The 24,848-nt window shown below is 41.9% G+C and overlaps 1 protein-coding gene across 2 annotated transcripts in view; it reads right to left on the bottom strand.

Moving 5' to 3' along the window:
• LOC116806874 (sorting nexin-18) overlaps positions 1-23,020 on the bottom strand; it is a 91,810-nt gene extending 68,790 nt beyond the window's left edge. The window contains exon 1 of one of the 2 annotated variants that reach the window (XM_072923018.1): positions 20,988-23,020. In XM_072923018.1, the coding sequence (XP_072779119.1) occupies positions 20,988-22,542 (1,555 nt within the window). In that variant the 5' untranslated portion in view covers positions 22,543-23,020. The remainder of the gene's footprint in view (positions 1-20,987) is intronic. The other variant, XM_032744679.2, reaches the window with a different exon arrangement.
• Between the last annotated feature and the right edge of the window lie 1,828 nt (positions 23,021-24,848).

The following is a 24,848-nucleotide window of genomic DNA, read 5'->3' as shown; positions in this document are numbered from 1 at the left end:
CAAGTAAAACAACAAAAAAAAAAAAAGAAAAAAAAGAAGCGCATTGAGTTAGTAAGATGGACATGCAAATAAAAGGTTTCAATGTGTCAGGAAAACACAAATACATTGAGATTATGTGAACAAACAGTCTACTAGGATAGGCTTGAATATGTACTTGAGCTTGTATTTTCTTCCCCCCCCCCCCCAGATGCATATACACATATAAACCCATGCTGATACATATGTGTCTCCAAGCTCTCCAACTGCATGGTATGACCAACCTACCAACAGCCAGCTATACACTGGCTCTTCATGTTTAGTGTACCTGACATAAGCCCAAGTTGCTGCCTGCAATGTAACCAGAAGGGAAAAGTTTCAGGGCTCAGCTGATCCAGAATGCAATCAAGACTGCTCTTCAATCAACTCTGTTATAGATGGGTAATATGTTGATTAGCTCTCGCAATTAAGAGATGAATATTTTGTGTATGATAAGTTTTATTGATGTTATTGTTTGTTTGGACATCCTCTGTTCCCTGCCCCCCCACCCAGTATTGTTGCCATCAGACAGCCTTGGCTGTCAGGGAAGGCTGACCTCCAATCAAGTTGCAAGAAAGTAGTCTCCACCAGTGGACAACGAAGAGGAAGTTGACTGAAAGACTTTGGGAGGGGCCAGGGTTGCCTGATGCAATGCCAGGGGTATAAAAGACAGGGCTGCCATTTTGTGAATGAGCTCATGGCAGCTGGTCACAAACTCCCAGCGTGCTGTTATTTTTTCCGTATTCAGTCCTTTGTTGTATTTTGTTAAGGTTTAATAAACCTTTAAAATTTTTCAAAGTGAGGGTAATTTCTCACAACTCCTTTGTCTCACTTGAAGCTAGGTCTGTCCTGTATCTGCTATCATGGGCAATCAAAAGCTGAAGAAGAGCACTACCTGCCCAAAGTACCCAAATGTCAGCTTTCCAGTGTTGCATACAGGAGTCAGGAGCAAAACTTCAGCTGTGTTTTTAGTTACTAGTCCAAATAAAGGCAAGTCTAGAGAAAGGGAATTCTTTAGGGCAGGATTCCTTTTTTTTTTTCTTTTTATTCGCAGAGTGCTTAGTACAGTAGACATTTGTTCTATGGCTGGGCTTGCTAAATTCTTAAAAAAACACAAGCAGTAATTAACAATAAACTTCATAACTGTATCACTTTACTGAAATACATCTAAGAAACTGTTGCAGCAACAATAATTTAACTTCATACAGTAATATTGCATCTGGGATGAAACAGAATCATTGGCTCAACATTGCTAGAATATAGCACTGAGTGTCTATTGAAGTCAGGGAGGTCTGAAATTCAGTCACTCTCAGGAACATGCATCATCCATTAAGTCACCAATATATCAATGTCTTCAGTATCTCAGTCCAAAAGACTGAACTTAAAATCTCACCCAGGTGTAGGTGCCAACAGGTTAATTTTTTAGATGCTATATAATTGCAATGCCTTTATCACTGCAGATATTCAAATATTTCTTTTATTTTAGTGATTAATTATGCTAAACCAGAGAAAATAGATTTCTTTCACTAGTAGTGAGAGAACATTTTACATGTATGTCAGTTATTATTAATACAACACTCTTTCCACTATTAGTGTACCCATGTTCTCGTTTGTGCCGGTTTTGGCTGGGGTAGAATTAATTGTTTTCACAGTGGCCAGTATGGGGCTGTGTTTTCGATTTGTGCTGAACACAGGGTTGATAATACAGAAATGTTTTTGTTATTGATGAGCAGGGCTTGCACAGAGCCAAAGCCTTTACTGCTTTTCCTACTGCTGTGCTGGTACATGGGAGGTTGGGAGGAGACACAACCGGGACAGGTAACCGCAACTGACCAAAGGGATATTCCAGACCATATGACATCATGCTCAGTATAGAAAATGGAAGGAAGAAGGAATGATGTAGCAATGGTGTTTGTCTTTCCAAATAACCATTATGCATGATGGGGCCCTGCTCTCCTAGAGATAGTTGAACACCTGCCTGCCCATGGGAAGTGGTGACTTAATTCCTTGTTTTGCTTTGCTTGTATGTGCGGTTTTTGCTTTCCCTATTAAACTCAACCATTATTTTTTCTGGCTTTTACTCTTCCAATTCTCTACCCGATCCCACTGGTGGGAGAGTGAGCGAGCAGCTGAGTGGGGCTTGGCTGCTGGCTGGGGTTAAACCATGGCATTGTTACTCTAAAGCTTGAGTTAAAGAATTATTGCAAATTATTGCAAAACAACTCCAAAGGGAATGAAAGAAGACACACAAAATAAAAAAAGGTAGTCTTGTGACTCTCCTTCATATATTACAATGAACATTATTTTCTGAAATATATTTCTAATGGAGCTGGGGTAAGGAAGGAGAGTTAAGCAGTAAGCTAAGTGCTAGCCCAACAATATGTGCAGCTCCTCACATGACAGCTCTTTGCATTTCCCTAGCTGGCTTCAACACTTCTGGGAGGGAGACAAGCGTGGGCTAGTACATTGCCAGGAGTGCTAGTCATGCTGCTAGTGAGAAGCAGTAACCATTCTGAGGGATGGAAACATCACAGCTGGCTACCAGCTGCTTAAGCACAAATCAATACTAATACTATTTGTAAACCCTACTGTAAATGACACTGAAAAACCCACAGCCATCAAAATGGCAGAATGGAAAAAAACTTGAGGAGAGTGATCGTTCCAGTGTTGACATCAGTGGTAACTGTGGAAAACCAAAGAGTGACAGATTCCTGATTTCTACCTTTGGGAAGTCCCCTGGCCAACAAGCTTTGGTGCAGCAGCCTCCCCCAAGACACTGTGTCAAAGTCCAAAGGCTCTCTGAGAGATGGCTGCCTCGTGGGGAAAGACAGCTATGGTGAGAAAACATTGTGCTCCTACGAGAAACCCCAAGTATGACAAAGAAAATCTTTCAGCAGTTGTACCTGAGAAATCTTGTGCAAATAAAATGACCTGTGCAATAAACAACTTTTAATCTTTCCACTGTCAGCAAGCTAAACAATAAAATTTGGTACATTATTTACTAGAAAGTAAAACAACTTGCATTTCCACACCATTCAGCTGCCCATCATATTAAATGGTAGACATGATGTGTCCTTCAAAGCAGACTACTCGCTATTGAAGGATGAGCTTTTAATGAGTCTAACAACTCCGTTTGCGTTACTTTTATTACAAGACACTGTCTCTAATATGACACACCATCTCTGGAAAGAAGGGAGAAAACAATATATTCATAATTTTGCTTTTAGTGGCTTTCATAAAAGGATGCAAAAGCAGAAAATTAAATAATTTTACTTTGCCCTTACCAAATAACCTAATCATGAATTTATTTATCTACAGCTCTTTGCCTAAATCTGAAAAGGCAATCCCTGGGTAGCCCATGTGCATATAGCACATTTTTTTATTTGCCTTTCTTCTGAAAGAAACAACTGTGAAAGAAACAACATTATCTCTAATCCAGCAGACTGATGCCAGAACAATCCTGTCTATATGGCCGTCCCACTTAGAAGAGATCTAGTAAAGATATTATAGGATGACTCAAATGACTAATCCAATTTTTAAAAAGGATTTGGCCTGGAGGGAATGGAGATGGTGGCTTAGTTTTATCAATGGATTAGGTATTTGATCCAACTTAGCTCAAAGCTACACAATCAAAACATTAACTCCAATAGGGGGAAGATGCAGAAGCACTAAATGAGATTACATACAGCATGAAATCCTACTCTGAAAAAAGCCCCCAAACTTCCCTCCCTCAACTCAAAGTGAAATGTTGAAATTGTATGAAGAAGAATAAATATTTTACTACACTGACAGATTATTTGCTTAATAATGCTTTGAACACAGATTACCAAAAGAAGTCTACATGTCTTGGTTTGAAAGACAGGTGTCTGCTAACAAGACAGGAGCATCCCCTGAAATGGAAAATGTAAACCCCCTCCCTCTGAATTATTATAATTTTGAAATTAAGGGGCTCTCAGGCAAAGATATGAGAACAGGAATAACAGTTCTTTACTAATATGTATAAAATTAAAAAAACCCTACAACTTAATAGGCAAATTAAAAAATAAAATGCAGTAGTACAAGAACACTGACAGAGTCAGAATACAACTTGACACTCTGTCAGTCAGGATGTTGGTAGCAGTCCAATTAAATGGTGGCTGCAGTCCTCCTGGAGTCACAGATGTGGTTCTGTTGAAGCAGCGATCCTGTAGAAGGGTGTAGTTTTCCTCTGAAGGTCCAGTGGTGGTGTAGATGGGTCTGGCATTCCTCTGCAAATCCAGTGGGAAAAGGCTGCTTGTGGTGTTCTACAGCTCATAGTATATCCAGGTAGGAATGCTTGGTTCCTCCCCCTGGGCAGAGCATCTCACAATGGGATGAGGTAATTTTATCAGTCATGCAGTGAGACTCAATGGCCCATTAACGGAACATATCCCCCTGGAGGGAGGATGGGTCATGGAAGAGATAAAGAGCACTGCTTCACCCAGTTTTAACGGATGGTAATAGAATACATACTTTTTGGTTACATCTTGCATGTCAACCTACGACACTACATAAAGATTTTGAAAATTCTTTCTATTTTCTGACCATGATTTAGAATGGAAAGCAGCATAATGGGAATTTGCTTGACATTAAAAACAGAATTTTCCAGTAAAAATGTTAACTATATAAAATAAATGTCACAAGGGAGAAGTAGCATTACGGTAACTAATGTAGGAATAACTTGCTGCTTTAAAATCTGGTTTTACATTTTTAAACAGGAAAAAGCAAGTCACCTTTAGCATCAAAATCAAAATGATGAAGTAATTTTTTTTTTCTTCCGTAAGTGCCAACACAATAGGCTGTGGCAGCAGCTCTCTGACCACAGCCAGAAACAATTTTACCAGGCATTGTCCTGGGGAAAAGCCCGTGAGAAGATCAGAGAAAAGAATGAGAAGCAATTCTTATCTTCACTTGCTGCACCTGTTGTTGTGAACATGTGGAATGTGTTATAGAAATTTGTTTACCAAAGAGTGGTTTCTTAATTAGCCAATGGTGATGGTGTTTGGATTGGAGGACCAATTAGGTCCAGGTGTATCGTAACTGTCTATAAAAGCAATGAGTTTCTTAATAATGTTATAATAATGTCATGGTTTGACACGGGAAGAGAAATTTTTTTGTAAGGAAGAGGTCAATCCAGTCAGGGGTCAGGTTTGGATACTGACACTTAGGGTGACCAATTGAAGGTGGACACGCCTCTGAGAACACAGAGGGATTAAAAGCGGAATTCCCAGGAGGACTCGTCCTTCTTTGGTTCCGGTCATCGCAAGGTACGGACCTCCCCCCCCCCAGCCCAGGCTGGGTGGGGGAGGGGAGCCATGCGGCCTGCAGAGGTAGGCCAGGGGGTGAAGGATCGGAACCGAGCTGGGCCAGCTGGGCCAGCTCTTTCGGACGGAAGGGTGGAGAACATCTGGCATGTCTTTGTTCCCCCCCCACCAAGCTAGAGGGAAAAGAGATAGAGAGCCAGCAGACACCTGGGAGTTTGCCGGCAGAGGAGAAGGAGAAGGCGGGGGGGTAAGATGACCAGTGTGGGAGACTGGAGACAGAGTCCTGGGCTGAGATTTCAGCCGTCCGGGGAGTCCGGGAATTTTAACCCTTTCCTGTGAAATGAAGGCTTTATGAAATATTACTCCTCCTGAATTTGAAGGAAAGAGAGACAGCCTGGGACCTCAGATGTTCAGAGAAGAAGGTTGGGGGGGAGATGATGGAGTGGCTTTTGGCTGGACTCTGCTTGTTTACCATAGACTGAACCACTCTTTCTTTCAAGAGGGACTGCATTTTAGGGGGATGCACTGGTGAGCCAAGAGACCTTCTTCAGCAACTACCAGTTTTGGAATGGACAGAGAGAGCTGAGGAGGGTGTGAGGATGCCCTCCATCTTCAGAGAAGAAGAGAAGGAGATCTCTGTCCTTGGACCCTCGGCCCCAGGGGAAAATGGGGGGGACTCTAGTCCCGCATTGTGATACTGGACTGTTGTTCCTGGTGGTCCTTGGCAAAGCATCCTTAAAGGGGCCCTATAAGCAGTCTCTGTCCATACACGGTGGTGAGAGCACTGTGACATGGAGAGGAGAATGTCACACTGGCCGGTGTGTCTGGGCGGTGCCACGTGTGACATTGGAAACACAAGAGGTGGCAGCTGTGTTTTCTGGGGGTCTGTGGTGCAAGGGGGACTCCTCTCTTCCCCGATGGACTCAGTATTGATTATATTGAAGGGTGAAAACTCGATTAAGGATCCAAATGGGTCTCGCTGTGGTTTGGTGGAGTTGGGTGGTGGGAGGAGGAATGTTTTGGAAGGTTTTCATTTCGAATTTTGTGTGGGTTTTTTTTCTTTCCTTTCTTTTCCTTTTATAGTAGTAGTAGTAGTAGTAGTAGTGTAATAAAGTCTTTCCTTTGTTATTAAATTTGGCCTGCTTTGCTCTGTTCTTGATCACATTTCACAGCATTTGATTAGTAGGTTGTATTTTCATGGGGCGCTGGCATTGTGCCAGCATCAAACCATTGACAAATAATAGATTGATCAGCTTTCTGTGAATCATGGAGTCAATGCTAATTATTGTCCATTTGGGGATTGCCTGCAATGACAATAGTTTTCAAAAAAAAGGCTTTCTAATTCAAAGATTACGTGCTTCTTGATGGTGGGAAACTATTTTAACAAAGTGCTATTTTCCATAATGAAAGTTAGAAATATAAAAATAAAGTATATCAAATTTTAATTTCTTTACTATTGGGGGTATGTGTATAGATATGTAAAAATGGCTCTAATACTTTTAGAAACTGTAACCTAACAACAGTTAAATCCAATGAAGTTTATTTTTTATTTCATTGACCATTGGTCAAAAAAAAAACCCCAAAAAACCACAAAACCAACTCCATAATAAAATACTAGTAGCCTCTAAATCTAGGCTCATAATTTATGCTACTCTACATTCTTCAGTTCACAATTAAATAATTTTCTAATCTACACAATTCAGAGATCACACAAAAATAGAAGTATTTCCAAGAGATTTTGGAAACTTGATTAATTTTCATCTGGTGGTGTCACAGACAAAAATGTTATAATTTGTGGCTTAAATATTGCCATAAAATACTTTTGCCCATTTTGGTAAAATGAAGCTGCACCAACAAAGCCCACCTCACCCTGAATGGGCCTCCTGACTGAAACCCTGAACTGTGAGCATCTAAGACAAATTGAGATAAGATAAAGTGACACCTTTGTTCAATCATCTCAGGTCTGGGAAGAAACAGATAAGGCTGGGAGAGCATTCATGGGAGGGCCAAGCCCAGTAACTGTCATGAAAATCATCCCTTGCTGGCTTCCGGCTGGGGGAGGCCATAGCCCTCAAGCTTATCTCTTGCTGCCAGGTTTGCACAGACTCCCCCTCTCCAAACAAGGGGGGGAAGATAAGGAGGTTTTTGGGTGTATGGCACAACCTCTGGTCAGAGGCAGTGAATACCCATCCTCCCTTACACAAACTGACTCAGTTGCAAAAAACCTCTCCCCTACTCTGGGAAAGCTGCATCCACAGGACATTCATGTGAGGGGCAGCTGAATAGGTGTCATAATCCATCAAAGACCCCCCAAGTGCTCCTCACACTTATTCCTGAAGCCTTGCACCAAAGCACTGCATGTGATGCAAAATGATGCAACCAATCCAGTCTTGAAACAAAGTGTCAAACTTGCCCTCCTGCAGGGGAGGTGCCTGGGCATTTCTACCTGGCCCAAATGTATATGAATCCATTGAATTCTATGCCTTTCAGTGGGGATCCCTCACCACCAAGAAGACCAGATGGAGGGTAGCAACAAGATGTTGTTGTAACCCATGGAGGGGTGATATATTTCTACTTAATCTGTCTCTGTCACTCTTCCTGTCCCCCCCCCCCACCTCTTTTTCTATTTCTTTCTTTTTCTTTCTCATTTACTGTTAAATAATTTTTTTTTTTTTTTTTTTTTTTTTTGGTATAAACACTTAACCTCATTTGGTTTTAATCTTGTTTTGGGGAATATGCAAACCTAACGTTTCTATCTGCAATCCACAGAGAGCTCACTTTGCTCCTCTATAATTAGCAGATCGTAACAGGTGCTTTCAAAATTTATATTGATTTAATTAATATATACACAATTCATGATGGTGTTAGAATGCAGTGTCACATGTCACTCAGTTTAAAAAAGCTACCAGTGTTAATGGACATGATAAATGTTTATTTTTTTAATAATTCCATATTTAAAATCTGATTAGACTCATCACTCATACATCTGCAAATTGGTGTACACAGACATAGGAAGAGCATACATGGACAATTTATTTATCCAGATCTACAAGGACTGTAATCATACCTGTGCATGTAGAGTGTCTTCAAAATGTTCATGCTTCTGGAAAATTATTAAATTATTCCATTGACAATGTTCATTTCAGCTCTAGAGTCCTCCCCAAAAATGTACAAGTTTTGGTGTGCAGCACCTCCAGTGTGAATGTTTCACTGGGTCATTACACCACACTGCTATGCAAGCAACAAACCGTAGTTTTCCCTTGAAAATAACTGACAAGACCTAAACAGATTTTTAAAGGTATCTATTCTGTTACCGGTTTCATGAGACAACCACTCCAAATCCCACTTTTCACTTTTAAAAAAAAATTTAATTTAAAATCTCATGGCCTTAGTGAAAGAGATAAACAAGATTGTGTAGAAAGCATTTGCCATTTGTTTACCCTAGTCTGCCAATAAAACAAATGTTTTGGAGGCTAAGCCAAATGTGATTTCATTTTTTATTCAAATTTCCAGTTATTTGAACCAGGCAATTTAAAATAAAGTATCAGCCTAGATGAGCTTATACAGTCTGCACACATTAACTTGGCATTTTAACTGTCCAAATAAAGTGTACAAATGAAGTTGTGGAAAGAGGCTGGAAAGGTTGAGACATGTCCTTGTGTTGTAGTTTTACCCCAGCTGGCACCCAAGTACCATGCAGCCTCTCACTCACTTCCCCCACCAGTAGAATCAGGGAGAGAATTGGAAGGGTAAAAGCTAGAAATCTCATGGGTTGAGATAAAGACAGTTTAATAGAGAAAGCAGGGCTCCATCACATGTAACAGTTACTTGGGTAGACAAATGACATCACTAAAAATGTCCTCCGCCTTCCTCCTTCCTTCCACTTTCTATACTGAGCATGATATCATATGGTCTGGAATATCCCTTTGGTCAGTTGCGGTTACCTGTCCCGGCTGTCTCCTCCCAACCTCCCATGAACCACCGCCAATCACCTTGCCAGCACAGCAGTAGGAAAAGCAGTAAAGGCTTTGGCTCTGTGCAAGCCCTGCTCATCAATAACAAAAACATTTCCGTATTATCAACCCTGTGGTCAGCATAAATCCAAAACATAGCCCCATACTGGCCACTGTGAAGACAATTAATTCTACCCCAGCCAAAACCAGAACACTTTGTTTCAAAGGTGACTTGCAAAATTGGACAGGTCATTTATTTTTAACTATGTGCTTACAAAGACTTGGAAAAGCTCTGAGAGCTACTTTCTGGTTTTAGTCTACCAATTCTTGTCTTCCCTGTTTGGATGGAAATCCTTTTAGCAAGACCTGGATTTCTTTCAGCTGCAAGAGAGAACCATTTGACTATCTAGATTCTTCATAAGCTTCAAGCTGAAAAGGTATTAAATAGTCTTTAAAATAAAAGTACTTCCTCTTTCTCCAAAACAATTTTTACTTTTGCAATATCTACACTGTCCTGCTACTCTCTAAGTGTTCACAAGGTTTTCCCAGTAGACAGGATCTTACTGCCTGCGGTGAACAAGAACCTGTAAGAACACGAGAGCTGACGATGCACTGTCTTTGGTCAAATCTATGTGTGTGAGCTCTAATCAAAACTTCTCCACTCTGTTGGAACTAAACAGGCAATCTGGATAGACTTTCTGATGTGCAGCAATACCTGTAGACTTTGCCATGGGAGGAACAGTTATACAAGAAGCTACTAGCTACCAGCCTGTTGTTAAAAAAAATCACTGGGGTTTTATCAGCTATGAAAATTCTATCCATCATCTAATCTATATATCATGTTAATAGGTTCCAAACAGATTACCTGAATTGAGAAACACGTCATGACTGACTAAGTGAATCTTGCTCTTTTAGAAAGGTAAGGTAAGGTAAGGTAAGGTAAGGTAAGGTAAGGTAAGGTAAGAAGAGATTGGAGGAGGGATAGGAAAATAGAAAAGACAAGCATATTTAAGAATACCTATGCATATTTTTGGTAGACAGGACATTAATTCAAATTTTTCCCCTGTTTAATCTTCTTCAAATAAAGCCATTGCTCAGTTTTAGTCCTGCTCATTATTGTCTTCTGTGTGATTTACAAACACCAAGGAACATAGAATTTTATATGGTTTCTAGATTCTTGCATATTTTAGACATGCAAAAGTCTCAGTTTCCTTCAGGTTACTGGGAGGTAATACTGGGTGATATAGCAGCAAGCAGACAACACTACATCATTGCTGTAATAAAAATGGGGAAACACAGAGGGCAAGAAATAAGAGTCATCCTAGAGCAATCCAACTGCCCTAAGGTGACGTTATAGTATTTGTATCTCCAATCGTGTGTTCTGCTTACATTTAATATTATGTTCTGTGCTTTCCGAACTGACTCTGAAAGTGAAAGTTTGTTTTGCCTTATTATCAGCCAGTTCACCTCCCCCCATAGTATGCTGTTTAAAAAAGGCTAGTGCTGGCTGGCTTACTTGCTTTGCTTGCTTGCTTTGCGTGCTTGCTTTGCTTGCTTGCTTTACTTACTTGCTTTGCTTGCTTCTGCTTTTGCCTTTGCTTCCTAATTAGTTTAGCTAAACAGTCCAATTCTTTCCCTAGACTGTTTATTTTCCTTTCCTCTTCCTAAATACCATCCAACCTGCTCCAAACTGAGATCTGAGAAACACCAAAGGACACCGGAAGCCTACATTTTATGATCTGCAGCAGCCATCCCCAATGCTGGAGAGCAATCCCCAGCATCCAGACCCGGGCGACCACTCCCAGGAAAGACTTTCTAGATTTGTTCATCTCTTCAGAGTAGTAAAAGAGTTTTGTTGTCATCTAGTATTGTTAATTTTTTTAGTGCTAAAGAGTGCTTTATTCATTAAATAAACAAGTTCTTTTCCACTTCTCTCAGAGAAAATTTTTTCCCGAACCAGGTGGGTGGGGAGGGGCCGTAGGGGTTTGTTTTCCAGAAGCTCCTTCCAGAAAGTTTTCCCCAAATTTAACCTAAACTAAGACAAATATTTTGGCGCCCAATGTGGGGCTCAAGAGAGTGGAAAAAACCCTGTTGTAATCATATTTTTGTTCCAATTACTTTGTGTTAGTATAGAGCAGTTACTGGTTATGTTGTTTAAATTCATAGTGTCTCTTAGGGTAAAGGCCTGCATGTGTCTCTGGTCCCTAGGGTTTTTTGAGATCGTAATCCCCCTATGGTCCCTAAGTTTATTTTTTTATCCAAGAATAGCTCCAATATTGTCCCTAATACGTAAGTTTTGCAGTAGAAGGACACTGACCAGAATATCCATCGGGCTGGGCTTGGGTGTAATGGCTTCCAGGGAGTTTATAAAGGTGCTGAAGTCTGTTCCTGGAATATATAGTTCATGGTTATGGTTGGGCAGCCAGTTTGTTTTAAGGGAAATAAGGAATGAGGCTTTTCAGCCTTTGCTTTCCTTCTTCTCCTCTGAATTTTTTACCTCCCTATTAGAGAATGTTCAGTTTCCCCTAACTGTTAAAGAGACCATCTTCCTGATGTTTAATCTGGTAAGCCTTCTCTATACAGTCTGCAGTCTCTCTAGAATAAAGGCTAAGATTTCTAGAGGGGCTGATGAGACCTGTAACACAAGAGTAGACCCAGGTGTCAAAAATCCTGAGTAGTGTTAAAAATGAGAAGATACGAGCCAAATCTTAAAAAAAATTTCTGACCCTATAGCCTAAGACTTTCCATGTGAACAAATTCAGAATCCGGCTGAAGTAGCAAAGTACCTAAAAGAGAAGTGCCATGATAACTCTAAAGAGAAAAAGATCATTACAGTGAGCTAAGCCCTAGCATATGCTTATCACACCCTGCTAGATACTGTAAGGCAGCAGAGGAAGGGGGGCAGGGAGACAAATCAGCAGCTAGCCCAGTCACTCAGGCTGCAGCCAACACCCCCAACTCAAAGCCAGCAGCTAAACCAAACAGTGAGCCTAAGCTAACAGTTAAACCAAACCTCAACCAATGGCTGTTGCTACTAGCACAAGAAGTAAGAAGCACACATAAAAGACCGATCAACCAATAGATAATGACAATGATAATGATAATGCAAGAGAAAGACCCTCAATGCCTACTAACATAAAATCAAAAGTCAAAACAACTAATACAAAATAGAAGCCAATATTAAGTCCTTTTCCCTAAAAGACCTTCGTAGCCTAAGAAAAAATTACACTTGACAACCTGATAAGTCTGTAATTAGTTAGTTAGTCCGTCTTTAAAATGCTGCAAGCGAGGCTACAATTCTAGATGGTACTGAGGCAAGACATTTATGATCCCTATCACATAATCCTGTCACTGATCAAAAAGATGAGGGGGGCGAACCCTCACAGCCTCTAAACACAGGTTCTAAAAAGTGTAGCACAAAAATACCTGTGTACAGATGATCTTTATATGCAGCAGACCCAATACAAGACTATAGAAGAAGAGATCCAATGTCTGAGAAAAATAGCAGTGGCAGAAATTATCTTCTCAGATAAAATAACAACTAAGAATCCAAACTTAGTACCATGTACATCTGTGATGTGGCAAAAACCTATACAGCTTAGGCCACATAAATATGCTTCTGCTTTAGCAATAATAAAGCAAGATGAGAGGGATGAGACCGTGCTCGACATGACAAAAAAACTCCGAACATATGCAAATGCTATACATAGCCCAACCCATGCCAAAATTGCAGTAGTAAAAACACATCTGCAAAAATTAAAAAATAAAATAGAAAAAAATCATAAAAAACTCAGAGAAGAGATTAAAGAAGACTTTCTCCAAATCTCAGCAGTACAAATCAAAAGTTCTAATATCCAACATAAACGTTCCTCAGATAGTAAGAAAAAGTACAGCCCAAGAGCTAAGCTATAGTTCTTCCTGCGCAATTGCAGAGAAAACATGAAGAAATAGGACAAAAAATCTACTGCTGCTCTAGCACAACGGGTGCATAAATTAAAAAAAAAGTAAGACTCAGATAAAAAATTCCACCAAAAAAAGAGCAACTCCAGTTGCCCATAGCCAAACTGCCAGGCATAATAATAATGATGACATGTCTAATCTCCTTAAAAGAACCTCTAAAACATACGCCCAAGGCAAAAAATATAACCAGGCTTAGAGGGGCCCTGCCTCTAGCCAGGTAGAGGCGAGAGAAAACCGTGTTTTCTAGACTGTGTAGATTCACTAGCCTAGCACATCAGAACCACAAAAATATAAGGCTTTAGTCGATACTGGTGCACAATACACATTAATTCCATCGAGACACGTAGGGGCAGAATCTGTCTCTATCGCCAGTGTGACAAGTAGATCACAGAACTTTACCTTAGTAAAAGCTGATGTAAGTCTGACAAGAAATAAGTAAAAAAAACACCCTATTGTAACTAGCCCAAAAGCCCCATGTATTTTGGGCATAGATTACCTTTGAAGAGAGTATTTTAAAGACCCAAAGAGACTCAGGTAGGCATTTAAGATAGCAGCTGTAGCGACAGAGGGCATCCAACAATTAAACACCTTGCCTAGACTGTCTCAAAATCCAACTACAATAAGACTTTTAAAGAGAAAAGAACAAAAAGTACCAATTGCCACTTCAACAATGCATCGTCAACAGTACAGAACAACTCGAAATACTGTAGTTCTCATCCATAAAATAATCTGAGAGCTAGAGAGCCAAAAAGTAGTCAGCAAAACCCACTCACCCTTCAACAGCCCCATTTGACCTGTGTGTAAATCTGAAGGAGAATGGAAATTGACAGTAGACTACCATACATTAAATAAAGTAACTCCACCACTGAGCACTGCTGTGCCAGACATGCTGAAACTCCAGTACGAACTAGAGTCCAAGGCAGCAAAGTAGTACGCCACTATTGATATTGCTAATGCATTTTTTTCCATTCCTCTAGCAGAAGCAAAAAGAGTTTTGTTGTCATCTATTATTGTCAAATTTTTTAGTGCTAAGAAGTATTTTATTCATTAAATAAACAGGTTCTTTTCCACTTCTCTCAGAAAAAATTTTTTCCCAAACCAGGTAAGTAAAAAGGGGCCGTAGGGGTTTATTTTCTAGACACTCCTTCCAGAAAGTTTTCCCCAAATTTACCCTAAACTAATACACCAACCTTTTTAATAAAAATCCTTAAACAGATGATATGTAAATATCCAAATCTTTTCCTGTTGTGAGGGTCATCTAGCTAGGTTTATATGCTTAGCTCTCAGACAATAAAGTTAGACCTCTGATGCCTAAAGATTTTTGCTTTTTATACATTTTATATATATTTGTAACATTGTAGACTGTTAATACATGGTTATATAGCTCCTAGTATTTTTCCTACCCTTTCTCTTAGATTTTAGAATAATAAGCTAACCCTTCAACCATTCCTGAAATTCTATTTAGTCTTATTCTCAAGAAAAGAACCTCTAACAAGGACATTTTGTTTTTCAACCAGAATCTGAAAAGATATAACAAGAAATACAGCAAAGAAGCCCCTAGAACAATTCCAAGGGGCAGTCCCAAGGGTGAGTTACTGGAGTAACCGATTTCCTATTGGATGTATTGGCTAGATATACTAATTAATTAACCTTATAAAAATTGTAGCAATTCTTTATCACTTGTGCACATACTCATTTTTTGTGCACCTGAAAGCTTTCATTAAAGATCTGATCTGCTTTTTATCTTGCCATTTTAACACTTGTTGCAAGGTTTTGTCCTTTTGTTCTTCGGCAACACCCCCTGGAAACTGTATATATCTGAGGGATGGAGGGGGAAAAAGTGGATAAAGGAAAAATAGAGAGAGAAAAAACATGTCTGTGCAACAAATTTAAGAGGCAAGAAAGCAAGCAAGAGAATTTTAAATTGATATAAAATTTTAGGCGTGCGTTTTGTCCAGTCTGATTTACTTATGAACACACATACCCCCACGCAAAAAAACTTAAAATCTTTATAAAAATCCAGGTTTCAGTGCTGCTTGGGGTTTTTCTATGCTTGAAATTTTGATGTATTCCCAGATGGAATGGGTTTTTTTACTATAATTTTGTGAGATATTCTAAAAATACTCCCAGTATATTGTTCAAATATTCTGTAGACATTTTTTGAATTAAGTTTGCTTTAGGTAAATAAGACCATTTGCCTTATTTTACTTTAACAAATGGTGACCAAGAAGCAAAAGAGTCATTCAGATATTTTTGAAAATAATTCTTATAAATCTTGCCCTGCAGACAATATGGAATTGCTGCTTACATCTTAGAAAACATTTAGGCCACTTTCTCAAACCTGTTTAAATTTTCCCCAAGTCAAGTCTGTTTTGCCCATGACAGTAATCTGAGTGATCTTTCCCTGTCATTATCGTCCCCCATGAGCCTTTAGTTATATTTTTTCTTCCTTGTCTAGTTGAGGAAGCAAGTGACAGAGAGGCCTCCAGCCAGGGTCAACCCGTCATAGTAGACCTTAAAAACATGCAAAAAGGCATTATCCATTTCAAATGAAGATGAGAGGCTGCTTTTCTTCTTGAAATTAGAGCCACTAAAATTAGCATTTCTTGACAGATACACCAGTTCTGCAAAAAGAAATTACAGAAGTGCAACTCATTTTTCAAGCCTGTGGAGGACCAGGTGTAAGCATATTTTGTCTCAAACATTCTGTTACAAGAAAGATGTGATTGGAAGAGAGGGTCCAGCAGAAGTGGAGTAGCACTGTTCTGAGCCAACTTGCTGCTCTGCCTTGACTCGTGCCCCCATCAACTCTCCCTCCCCCCCAGGTCACCGTTCTGAGGGACGGCTCAAAGGGCTGACTGTGCGCACATGAATAAAACAGCATGAAAAGTCTAGTTTACATGAGGCATGCACCAGATTAATTATAAAAGGAAACTGATAGCTTTCCCTCTTCTCTTTTCCCTCTTTTGCTTTCTTTGCTTCACCAGCTCCAGACTATCCATGCAGCAGTACCTATGGGGGCTCTAAGGATTGGTGATCTTTCTTTTCTCTCCCTTTTTTGCCTTTATTTCTCTTCTCCCTTGCTTTGCCTGGGCAAAGCACAGCTATCGTATTCTACCAGGTACTCTATACGAAAGTCTGTTGTAGGAGTGGGGAGCTTCTGTTAGTTTGTTGTGGCTTGTGAGGCAGCACCTTTGAGAAGTTTTGTTGCAGGAGTTGAGAGCTTATTGAAGTGTACTGTAAATTAAGGGCTTGTTAGCCAATACCTTTTGAGAAGTGTATTTTAAAATGTAAGGACTTGTTAGCCAACAGCTTTTGAGTCTAAGCAGTGGGCTAGTTGCCAGAGCTAAGATGATTGTAGAATAAAACATATGAGCTCTCTGACCCTTGGTTTGGTGTCTTTGTTCTGCCTGATGAGAACTTATAATGAACATCACATCCCCTACCAGTGGGTTGTGACAAAGCCTACTAAAATAGAAGTTGGTTCTCAACTGGCATATGGGAATTCAAATCTTTCCTTTGTCTCTTCCAGAGCAAGAAGTTCAACTTTTTCTTTTCTCACAGAACATTCCTTAAACACTGGGTGCTCTAGATGAAGGTGAGGAATCTTTTAAGACCTCCTATTAAAGTTATTGCAATTTCATAAAATACTTACAATATTAATAAGATAATAAACAGCTTGAAAATATTCACACAGTCCAGTGGTCCACATATTTTACACAAGTGACCAAAATGACAACCTCTTTTGGCACACTTCAGATCATGTATGGTATCCTCAACATGGGAGGCAGAAAGACCTGGACCCCAAAACAATAAAAGATCACAATAGTTAAGACATTTTCCTGCTGCTACACAGACAAAGCAATAGTGAGGCTTACATGGCTTTGGTTCATAATTCTAAGAGAAAAGATAAAGCCCGAATTGAGGGAATTTTTTCTCTCTGGCTCAGAGATCCTCTGGCTTTCTTTTTGCAGAAGAAGAACTGCAGAAATTAAGCAAAAACCCCAGACATGCAGACTTCACAGTCCATACCACAAAACACACTTCCAAATCACACTAAGTACCTGCTCAACTATCTGCAGTAGAGCAAACCTACAACAGGACAAGGGAGTCATATTCTACCCACAGATATGGGTATGTTTTGAGCATAGCAGACTTTATATATTTTTTTGGTCCTTCTTAGGTCTAGGACAATATAGAAATGGAGTCTAAAAAATGCTTCAAGTTTTGCCCCAAGTGTATAATACATTTGCATGGTGTAGAAAAAAAAATGGAAAAGTATTCCTAACTTCAGAGTTCATGTTTTTAAAGTCATGGCCATGTAAGCAATATACCAAACAGCTTGTTGTTTCTACCACTTTTAAGGACACACACAAAGAAGTTGCACACTAGAAAACACTGAAAGATTTTTGCTTGGTCTATACAGACAATAATTCTCAAATATTGACAACCATCACAGTAAATTTAAAAGAAATCTCTTATGTTGCAAGAACACCAAACAGTTCATATTTTCATCTGATCCAAAAAGTTATACCTTGTTAAAAGTAATTTTTCAAAGTAGTAAAACAGCAATATACTGGGAGTAAAAAACATCTTCCTCTCAGTTTTCTTCCAGTTTGCCTATTTTTTAAAGGGAACAATAAAAACAAACAATTAACCTGGCTCTAACCCTATTCCTATGATTAACATGGACACTCAAAAGACCAATATCTCAAACGCATGTGTCATGGTTAGACACTGGTCAAACACCCACAACAGCTGTTCATTCACCTTCCCCTCACACAGCTGGAATGAGGACAGAAAACACTCCAAGGGTAAAACAAGCTTGACTTAGAGCTATAAAGTGCATTTACTATTAAGAAGATCACAGCACAAAAATGATAAGTAAAATAAGACCTTAAAAACACCTTTTTTCCCCCAGCCCCTCCCTCCTTCCCACCAACAGTGCATGGAGACAGGGAGTGGGGGTTCTGGTCAGTTCATCACCTGAGGTTTTCTTCCACTGCTCAGGGAGAGGGGTCCGTCCTCTGCTACACCGTGGGGTCCCTTCCCATGGGGGAGAGCTCTCCACCAACTTCTCCAATCTTGCAAGCAGCAGTCCTCCCAAAACTGCTGCAACATAAGTCCGTCCCACAGGCAAACAGACCTCCCAAAACTGCTGTGGTGTATGTCACTCTTCCACAGGGTGCAGTCTTCCAAGGACAGGCTGCTTCAGCCTGGAAGCAGGGGCTCCCTCTCTCCGCCAGGTCTCTCACTGGATCACAGCCTCTTCCAGGCATCCACCTGCTCCGGCATGGGCACCTCCCCCACGGGCTGTGGGTGGATCTCTGCATTCCCCATGGACCTCCATAGGCTGAAGGAGGACAGACTGCTTCCCCATGGTCTTCACCACGGCCTGCAGAGGAATCTTGTCTCTGGCACCTGGACCACCTCCTCCCCCTCCTTCTCCACTGACCTTAGTGTCTCTATGTTGTTTCCCTCACATGTTCTCATCTCCTCCTCTTCTCTAGCTGGAACTAAAACTGCCCCCACTTTGTTTTGATTTTCTTCTTAAATATGTTATCACAGAGGCACTACCATAATCTTTAATTGGCCCAGCCTTAACCAGCATCATTGTCCATCTTCAGAGCCATCAGGGATTGGCTCTGCCAGACATGGTAGAAGCTTCTAGCAGCTTCTCACATAAGCCACCTCTGTGGCCCCCCCGCTACCAAAAACCAGGCCATGCAAAACCAACACAGCATGCCATTTTCTAAAGGCAAATATGTACCAGGGAAAATAGTGTTAAAGGCAGTTTTAGACAAGAGGTCCTGGAGCATCAGCACCTGCACACAGACTGACTATACATTTCTCCAACCAGTTCCAAGACAGTGCTCTGGCACAAAATCAGCTCTTCATACATCATGCTCATGCACTGCTCTAGTGGAAGCTCAGTTAGATTATCTTTCTCTGGTTCAACATGGTAAACCTAAACAATAAGTGCAGATTTAAACAGAACTATAAGGGAAAAAGACCTATGCGAACTGAAGGAAATATGGGTTAAGAACATTACTTATTATTCACAGTCCTCAGAGTAAAGTCTCCAGAATATTACATTGAAGACCTTTATATAGTCTTAAATCTTGAGGATACAGTATTTAAATAGTACATATCATCTGCTGTCTTATTCCACCTAGTTAAAAATCTTTCCCTCTGATTTTTCCAGAAGCTTACAAATAATCCTATTATTATTTGACAACTCACTCCAAAATTCTTTGCTCTCAAACATGAGGCATTATCGAGGTCATCCTTCTTTCCAAATTTAAAATACTTTAAATTTGTTATCAGAACACAATGACACAGCAACAGAGCAACTCCTTTAAGATTAGATTACACACTTCCCTTTTCTATTCAAAACAATATTGTTTAAGTTTCCACTCATAATTTTCAAGATTTGACAGAAGAATGGAAATCTGACTTTGATACATGTAATTTTGATGAAAAGCTTACTTTTTTAAAATAACAATTTGTTCACTTTATACCAACTTTGCCTCCTCAGTTTTTCCCAGCAATAATGCACACCTCCTGGAAGCCTGCCTTTTTGATCTATTGAAAAACTCTTCCTACTTTTTTACTATAAAACTCAAGGTACTGTTCCAGATGTAAAAATTTTGGAAATTACACATAAGGGTAAAAAAGATTGATTCACCATGGATGACAATTCAAGCTCTGCCTATTCTGGAGTACAACATGGCCCACTAATCTCCAAAATAATTTTCAATAAAGAAACTTGCACATTTTATCAAATAACTGTTACACATACCCATTTCTGTACTGAATATGTAATGTTTTCTCGGTCTCTTTTACAGCTCTTATCCCCACACATCCATGATCATATATAACAGCAAAAAGAATGAATGATGGGCTAGTCTTTTCATAATGATGAATATATGATAAGTATTAACTTCATAGCTGGGAAATCATCTACACATATGCTATAAGCTTAGATTTGTCTGAACAAGTGTCACTAGTTATATAGCAGATGATATTTTTTATATTTGGAGTTTCTTTTTCTCCAGTGGATCACAAAGCATCATACAAACAGCAACCTGAACCTCAGAAGCATGTTTCAGTTAGAAAGATGATAAAAGGATAACAGGTGAGCAACATCTTTTTGTGATAATAAGGTCAAAGGATAAACAACTCCAACTAAGAACATCATGGCAGACCATCATCCTTACAAAGGTAGCAAGAGAGTTTCATGTATGGCTGAATTGACAAACCCCAGCAGCTTTAAACATCTCATCTGAATGTCTGACACTGAAAAATGCACACACCACCATGTGCACCTCAAACAAACTAGTCAATCAGACTATTTCCATCTTCCATTTACTTCATATTTATCTACTAGATCAGAGATTTAAGATAACTAACATACATCAAAGAGTATCAGATATTTTCATACCACTTTGTCTTCAGGCTTTGTAAACAAGCCCATTAATCTTTAATGTATCAACAGTATAGGCATATGTGGTTTCTTTCAGATACACAAACAAACACAGTAATCTCTGACCAATAAAATTCCCAACAATTTATAGACCTTTGGCACAGAATGCAAATTGCCACTGATGTGGTATTTTGTATTTTTAGCAACAGTTTACCTGAGTAAACACTGAAAGATTTAACTCAAGGTCAGCAAGCCAGATGCAGAGCAAATTTAGCCCTTTGTCTCCATATCTGTGTGCATACCACTGAAACATAAAACTTAATTGTTTCAGAAAACATGTAAGGATGTTACCTTTCTGGACGTGAATGATATCTGGAAAGTTGGCCAAATGCCCCTGATACAGTGCTAACAAATCCATCAGAACATCGAGGTCCTGCCGGGGCTGATCTACAAAGAGGTCTCCAATGGCATCATAGGCTTCTGCAGTGAAGGCTATGGCTTGGTTGAGGCCAGCCGAAAAGGCCTGCTGGTCCAGCTCAAATGCCTCACTGAGACACTTAAAGGAGTGCCCCACCTTCTGGTATTCCTTCTTGAAACCAGTGACTTGTTTGCGAGCAAATTCATTGGCTGTGTGATTAAGCTGCAGGGCACTTTCATCCATCTTCTTCATGAAGGCTTTGAAGCCATCCATCTGACTTTCTACTTCATGCAAGTCCAGGCCAGCCCCAGAGCCAGTAGGGACACTGATGGTCAGGAAAAAGTTGGCACCCACCATCTCATCCTTCTCAGCCTTGCGCTTGCCTTGTTTCCAGGTCTTTTCATCTGTGCTGGGACAGGTGAGGAAGTGCTGGAAGGCATCACACTGAGCCAGCACGGGGTGGCTGCACATGTGGTCCATCCACCAGGCCAGGCCTTTGCGACGTTTGGAGATAAAGTCCTCCTCAAAGCGGCCAGTGGCCTGTTTCTCTGGCAAGTGGGGCACAGAGATGACAGGGAACTTCTCAGCCAGGCGCCCATAGAGCCAGTCAAAGTGCTTGTAGCGGCGGTGCACCTGCTGCCCAGTGTGGCTGGACACCAGCTTGTAGGCGATGTAACTCTTCATGCCCTTGAATTTAGTCTGTTTGGTGGGGTCCTCGATGGAGCACTGGAAGGGGTAGGGGTTCTCCTGCCACTCAGGGCCCCGGGGGCCCAGCACCACGCACAACTTGTCCCCGTCCTTCACAAAGCCTGATACATCACCCAGCACGAAGGCCTCCCCACCAGACTTGACAAAGGTTGAGAAGCGGTTGAGGTTGCGGCTTACCGTGGCCAAACTCTTAGTGCTGCTGCTGGGCAGGTGCAGGTGGCCTGCCAGGTGGCCACTGCGGGAGCTAAGGGATATCTCAGATTGCATGGACACGCGGTAGTGGCCAGAGGCCCGTCTGCCCGCCATCTCATAGACGGGGTAGGAGCTGCTCAGGGAGACTGGCGCATCGGCCACCGTGGAGCTTTCGTCCCAGTCATCGTCCCAGTCGTCATCGCTGCCCTGGCTGAGCTGGTAGGAGCCGCCGTAGGGCGACGGCAGGAAAGGATACCCGGCGGCGGAGGGGGACAGCAAGAAGGGTTCAGGCGCCGCCGCCGGCGGGGCCTCTAGTGTCGCCGGCTTGAAGGCGGCGGGGGGCAGCAGCGGCTCTAAACCGCCGGCAGGCAGGTTGGCGTAGCGGGCGGGTGGCGGCGTCTCGGCGGCGCGGATCACCCGCACGTAGGAGGCCGGGAAGAGACCGCGGTCGCCGTGGCTGTTGATACCCTCCAGCCAACCCTCGATGTCCTGCTCACTGCAGAGGCTCAGCACCTCGTGCTCCCGCAGCGAGATTTCCCCCGGGTTTTCCGATTTGAAGTCGTACAGCGCCCGGGCCTGCAGCGCCATGGCCCCACCGCCCAACCTCCCGCTGGGAGCTTCCCGCCGCCGCCCCTCACCTCACCACGCCGGCTGAGCTGTGCAGGAGAGCGCCGCGGCCCTCTGCGTCTGGCCCGCGGGGACGCTGCGGCGGTCAGCTCCCAGTCCCGACTTCACCTCGGCGGGCGAGGCAGGCGCAGAGGCCGAGCCGGCGGATATCCCACGTCGCCAGTTTCGCTAATACAGAGCCGAGAGGCAGGACAGAGGAGCCGAGAACAGAGCGGCCGCCCCCATCGATGGGCACGGTCTGGCCCGCCCCTTCCCCGCCCGGAACCTTGACGTCCGACTGGCCGAGGAGCGAGCGCCAAACTCCGACCGTGCTCGCGCTCGCCCTCCCTTCCGCGACTTCTGCCCTTACACGAGAAAGGCACCCCATTCTCACAGCCATAACAACAACACGCTTATAATCTGGTAATGTTTTGAGTGGATGTTACCAAGTTTGGAAGGTTGGAATATTGCAAGTTCGGCTTCTTTAAATTTGTTGATTAAAATTTCATGTTTACAAGATTTTCATTACTTGAATGCATAATGATTACTTCCAACCCTCCTCAGAGATGTTTCAGCACTTCTCCAAGTTTGGAAAAGAACTTTGTGGGTCTTCTCAGATGCTTTGTTTTCTTTTCAGGGTTTCCATGTTGTGATAAGAATTTATGCTGTCCTTTCCTGAACTTTTCGTCAGTAAGTGTATTACAGAATCACAGAATCACAGAATGAACAATGTTGGAAAAGACCTTTGAAATCATCAAGTCCAACCTATGGCCTAAGCTAACACCTCCTCATCAACTAAACCATGGCACTGAGTGCCTTGTCCAGTCTTTTTTTAAACACATCCAGGGATGGTGACTCTACCACCTCCCTGGGCAGACAATTCCATTGCCCAATCACTCTTTCAGTGAAGAATTTTTTTCTAACATCTAACCTAAACTTGCCCTGGTGCAGCTTAAGAGTAGGTCCTCTCATTGTGTCAGTGGTTGCCTGGGAGAAGAGACCAACCCTCACTTGACTACAACCACCTTTCAGGTAGTTGTACAGAGTGATAAGGTCTCCTCTGAGCCTCCTTTTTTCCAGGCTAAACAACCCCTGCTCCCTCAGCTGTTCTTCATAGGGCTTGTGTTCCAAACCCCTCACCACCAGCATTGTTGCCTGTTGGAATCTGTGGTATTGATGATTCCAAGACTGTCTCTGAGCCCCGTAGCCAAAGAAGAAGTCGTAATTCGTCTGTGCTGGTTATCAAGGTTGTTTATTCTTGCTAATCTATAACATGTTCTGCTGCCCTGCCGCAGGTCTGTCCTGCAGGGCAGCGTGCGGGGCTCTGCCCTCAGTGGGATGTTACAAACATTATATACCAGAAACTATGTGTGCTATATTTACAATAATGTGCCAATATCTATCATCTACGTTGAACAGTGTCCCCAGCCTAAACCAATAGAAAAATGCCAACACTACGGTGAAACATGGAGGGCATGAAGAAGAAGAAAAAGGACAAGACACACCCAATTTTCTCCATCTTGTCCCCTTTGGACTCCTTACCTAAAATCCTAAAATTTTACTTTTGCACCCGTGCCACACTTAATTATTACTCATATCAAACACTCAGAGCTTGTAATTCATCCTTGTAAGACTGAAAACTCTTTTCCATGGACAGAGATCAGAGACAGGGTCTCTCAGGGCTCTGTACAGGGGGGTTCCTGACCCCCTGCCAGGGTCCCAGACCTTCCAGGGCAGCCAGAGGGATGCCCTGGACTCCCACAGTTGCCCTCCTCTGGACATGTTCGAGCATCTCAGCGCCATTCCTAAATTGAGGGGCCCAGAACTGGATACAGTACTCAAGGTGTGGCTTTGCCAGTGCCGAGTACAGGGGAAGAATGACCTCCCTGGTCCTACTGGCCACACTATTCCTGATACAGGCCAGGATGTCATTGGCCTTTTTGGCCAGCTGGGCACACTGCTGGCTCACATTCAGTCGTCTGCTAACCAGCATCCCCAGGTCCCTTTCTTTCTGGGCACTGTCCAGCCACTCTGTCCCCAGCCTATATTGCTGCTGGGAGTTGTTGTGGCCCAAGTGCAGGACCCAGCACTTGGACTTGTTAAACTTCATGTTGTTTGGCTTCTCCTATCTATCCAGCTTGTCCAGGTCCATTTACAGAGCCATCCTATCCTCCAACAGATTGACACATGCTCCCAGCTTGGTGTCATGTGCAAATTTACTGATGGTGGATTCAATCCCCTTGTCCAGATCATCAGTGAAGATATTAAACAGGACTGGCCCCAGCACA

The sequence above is a fragment of the Taeniopygia guttata genome, chromosome W (genome assembly GCF_048771995.1).
Source record: "Taeniopygia guttata chromosome W, bTaeGut7.mat, whole genome shotgun sequence".
Lineage (NCBI taxonomy): Eukaryota > Metazoa > Chordata > Aves > Passeriformes > Estrildidae > Taeniopygia > Taeniopygia guttata.
Note: the sequence above shows the minus strand (reverse complement) of the source record. Positions and strands in the feature narration are given on the sequence as shown.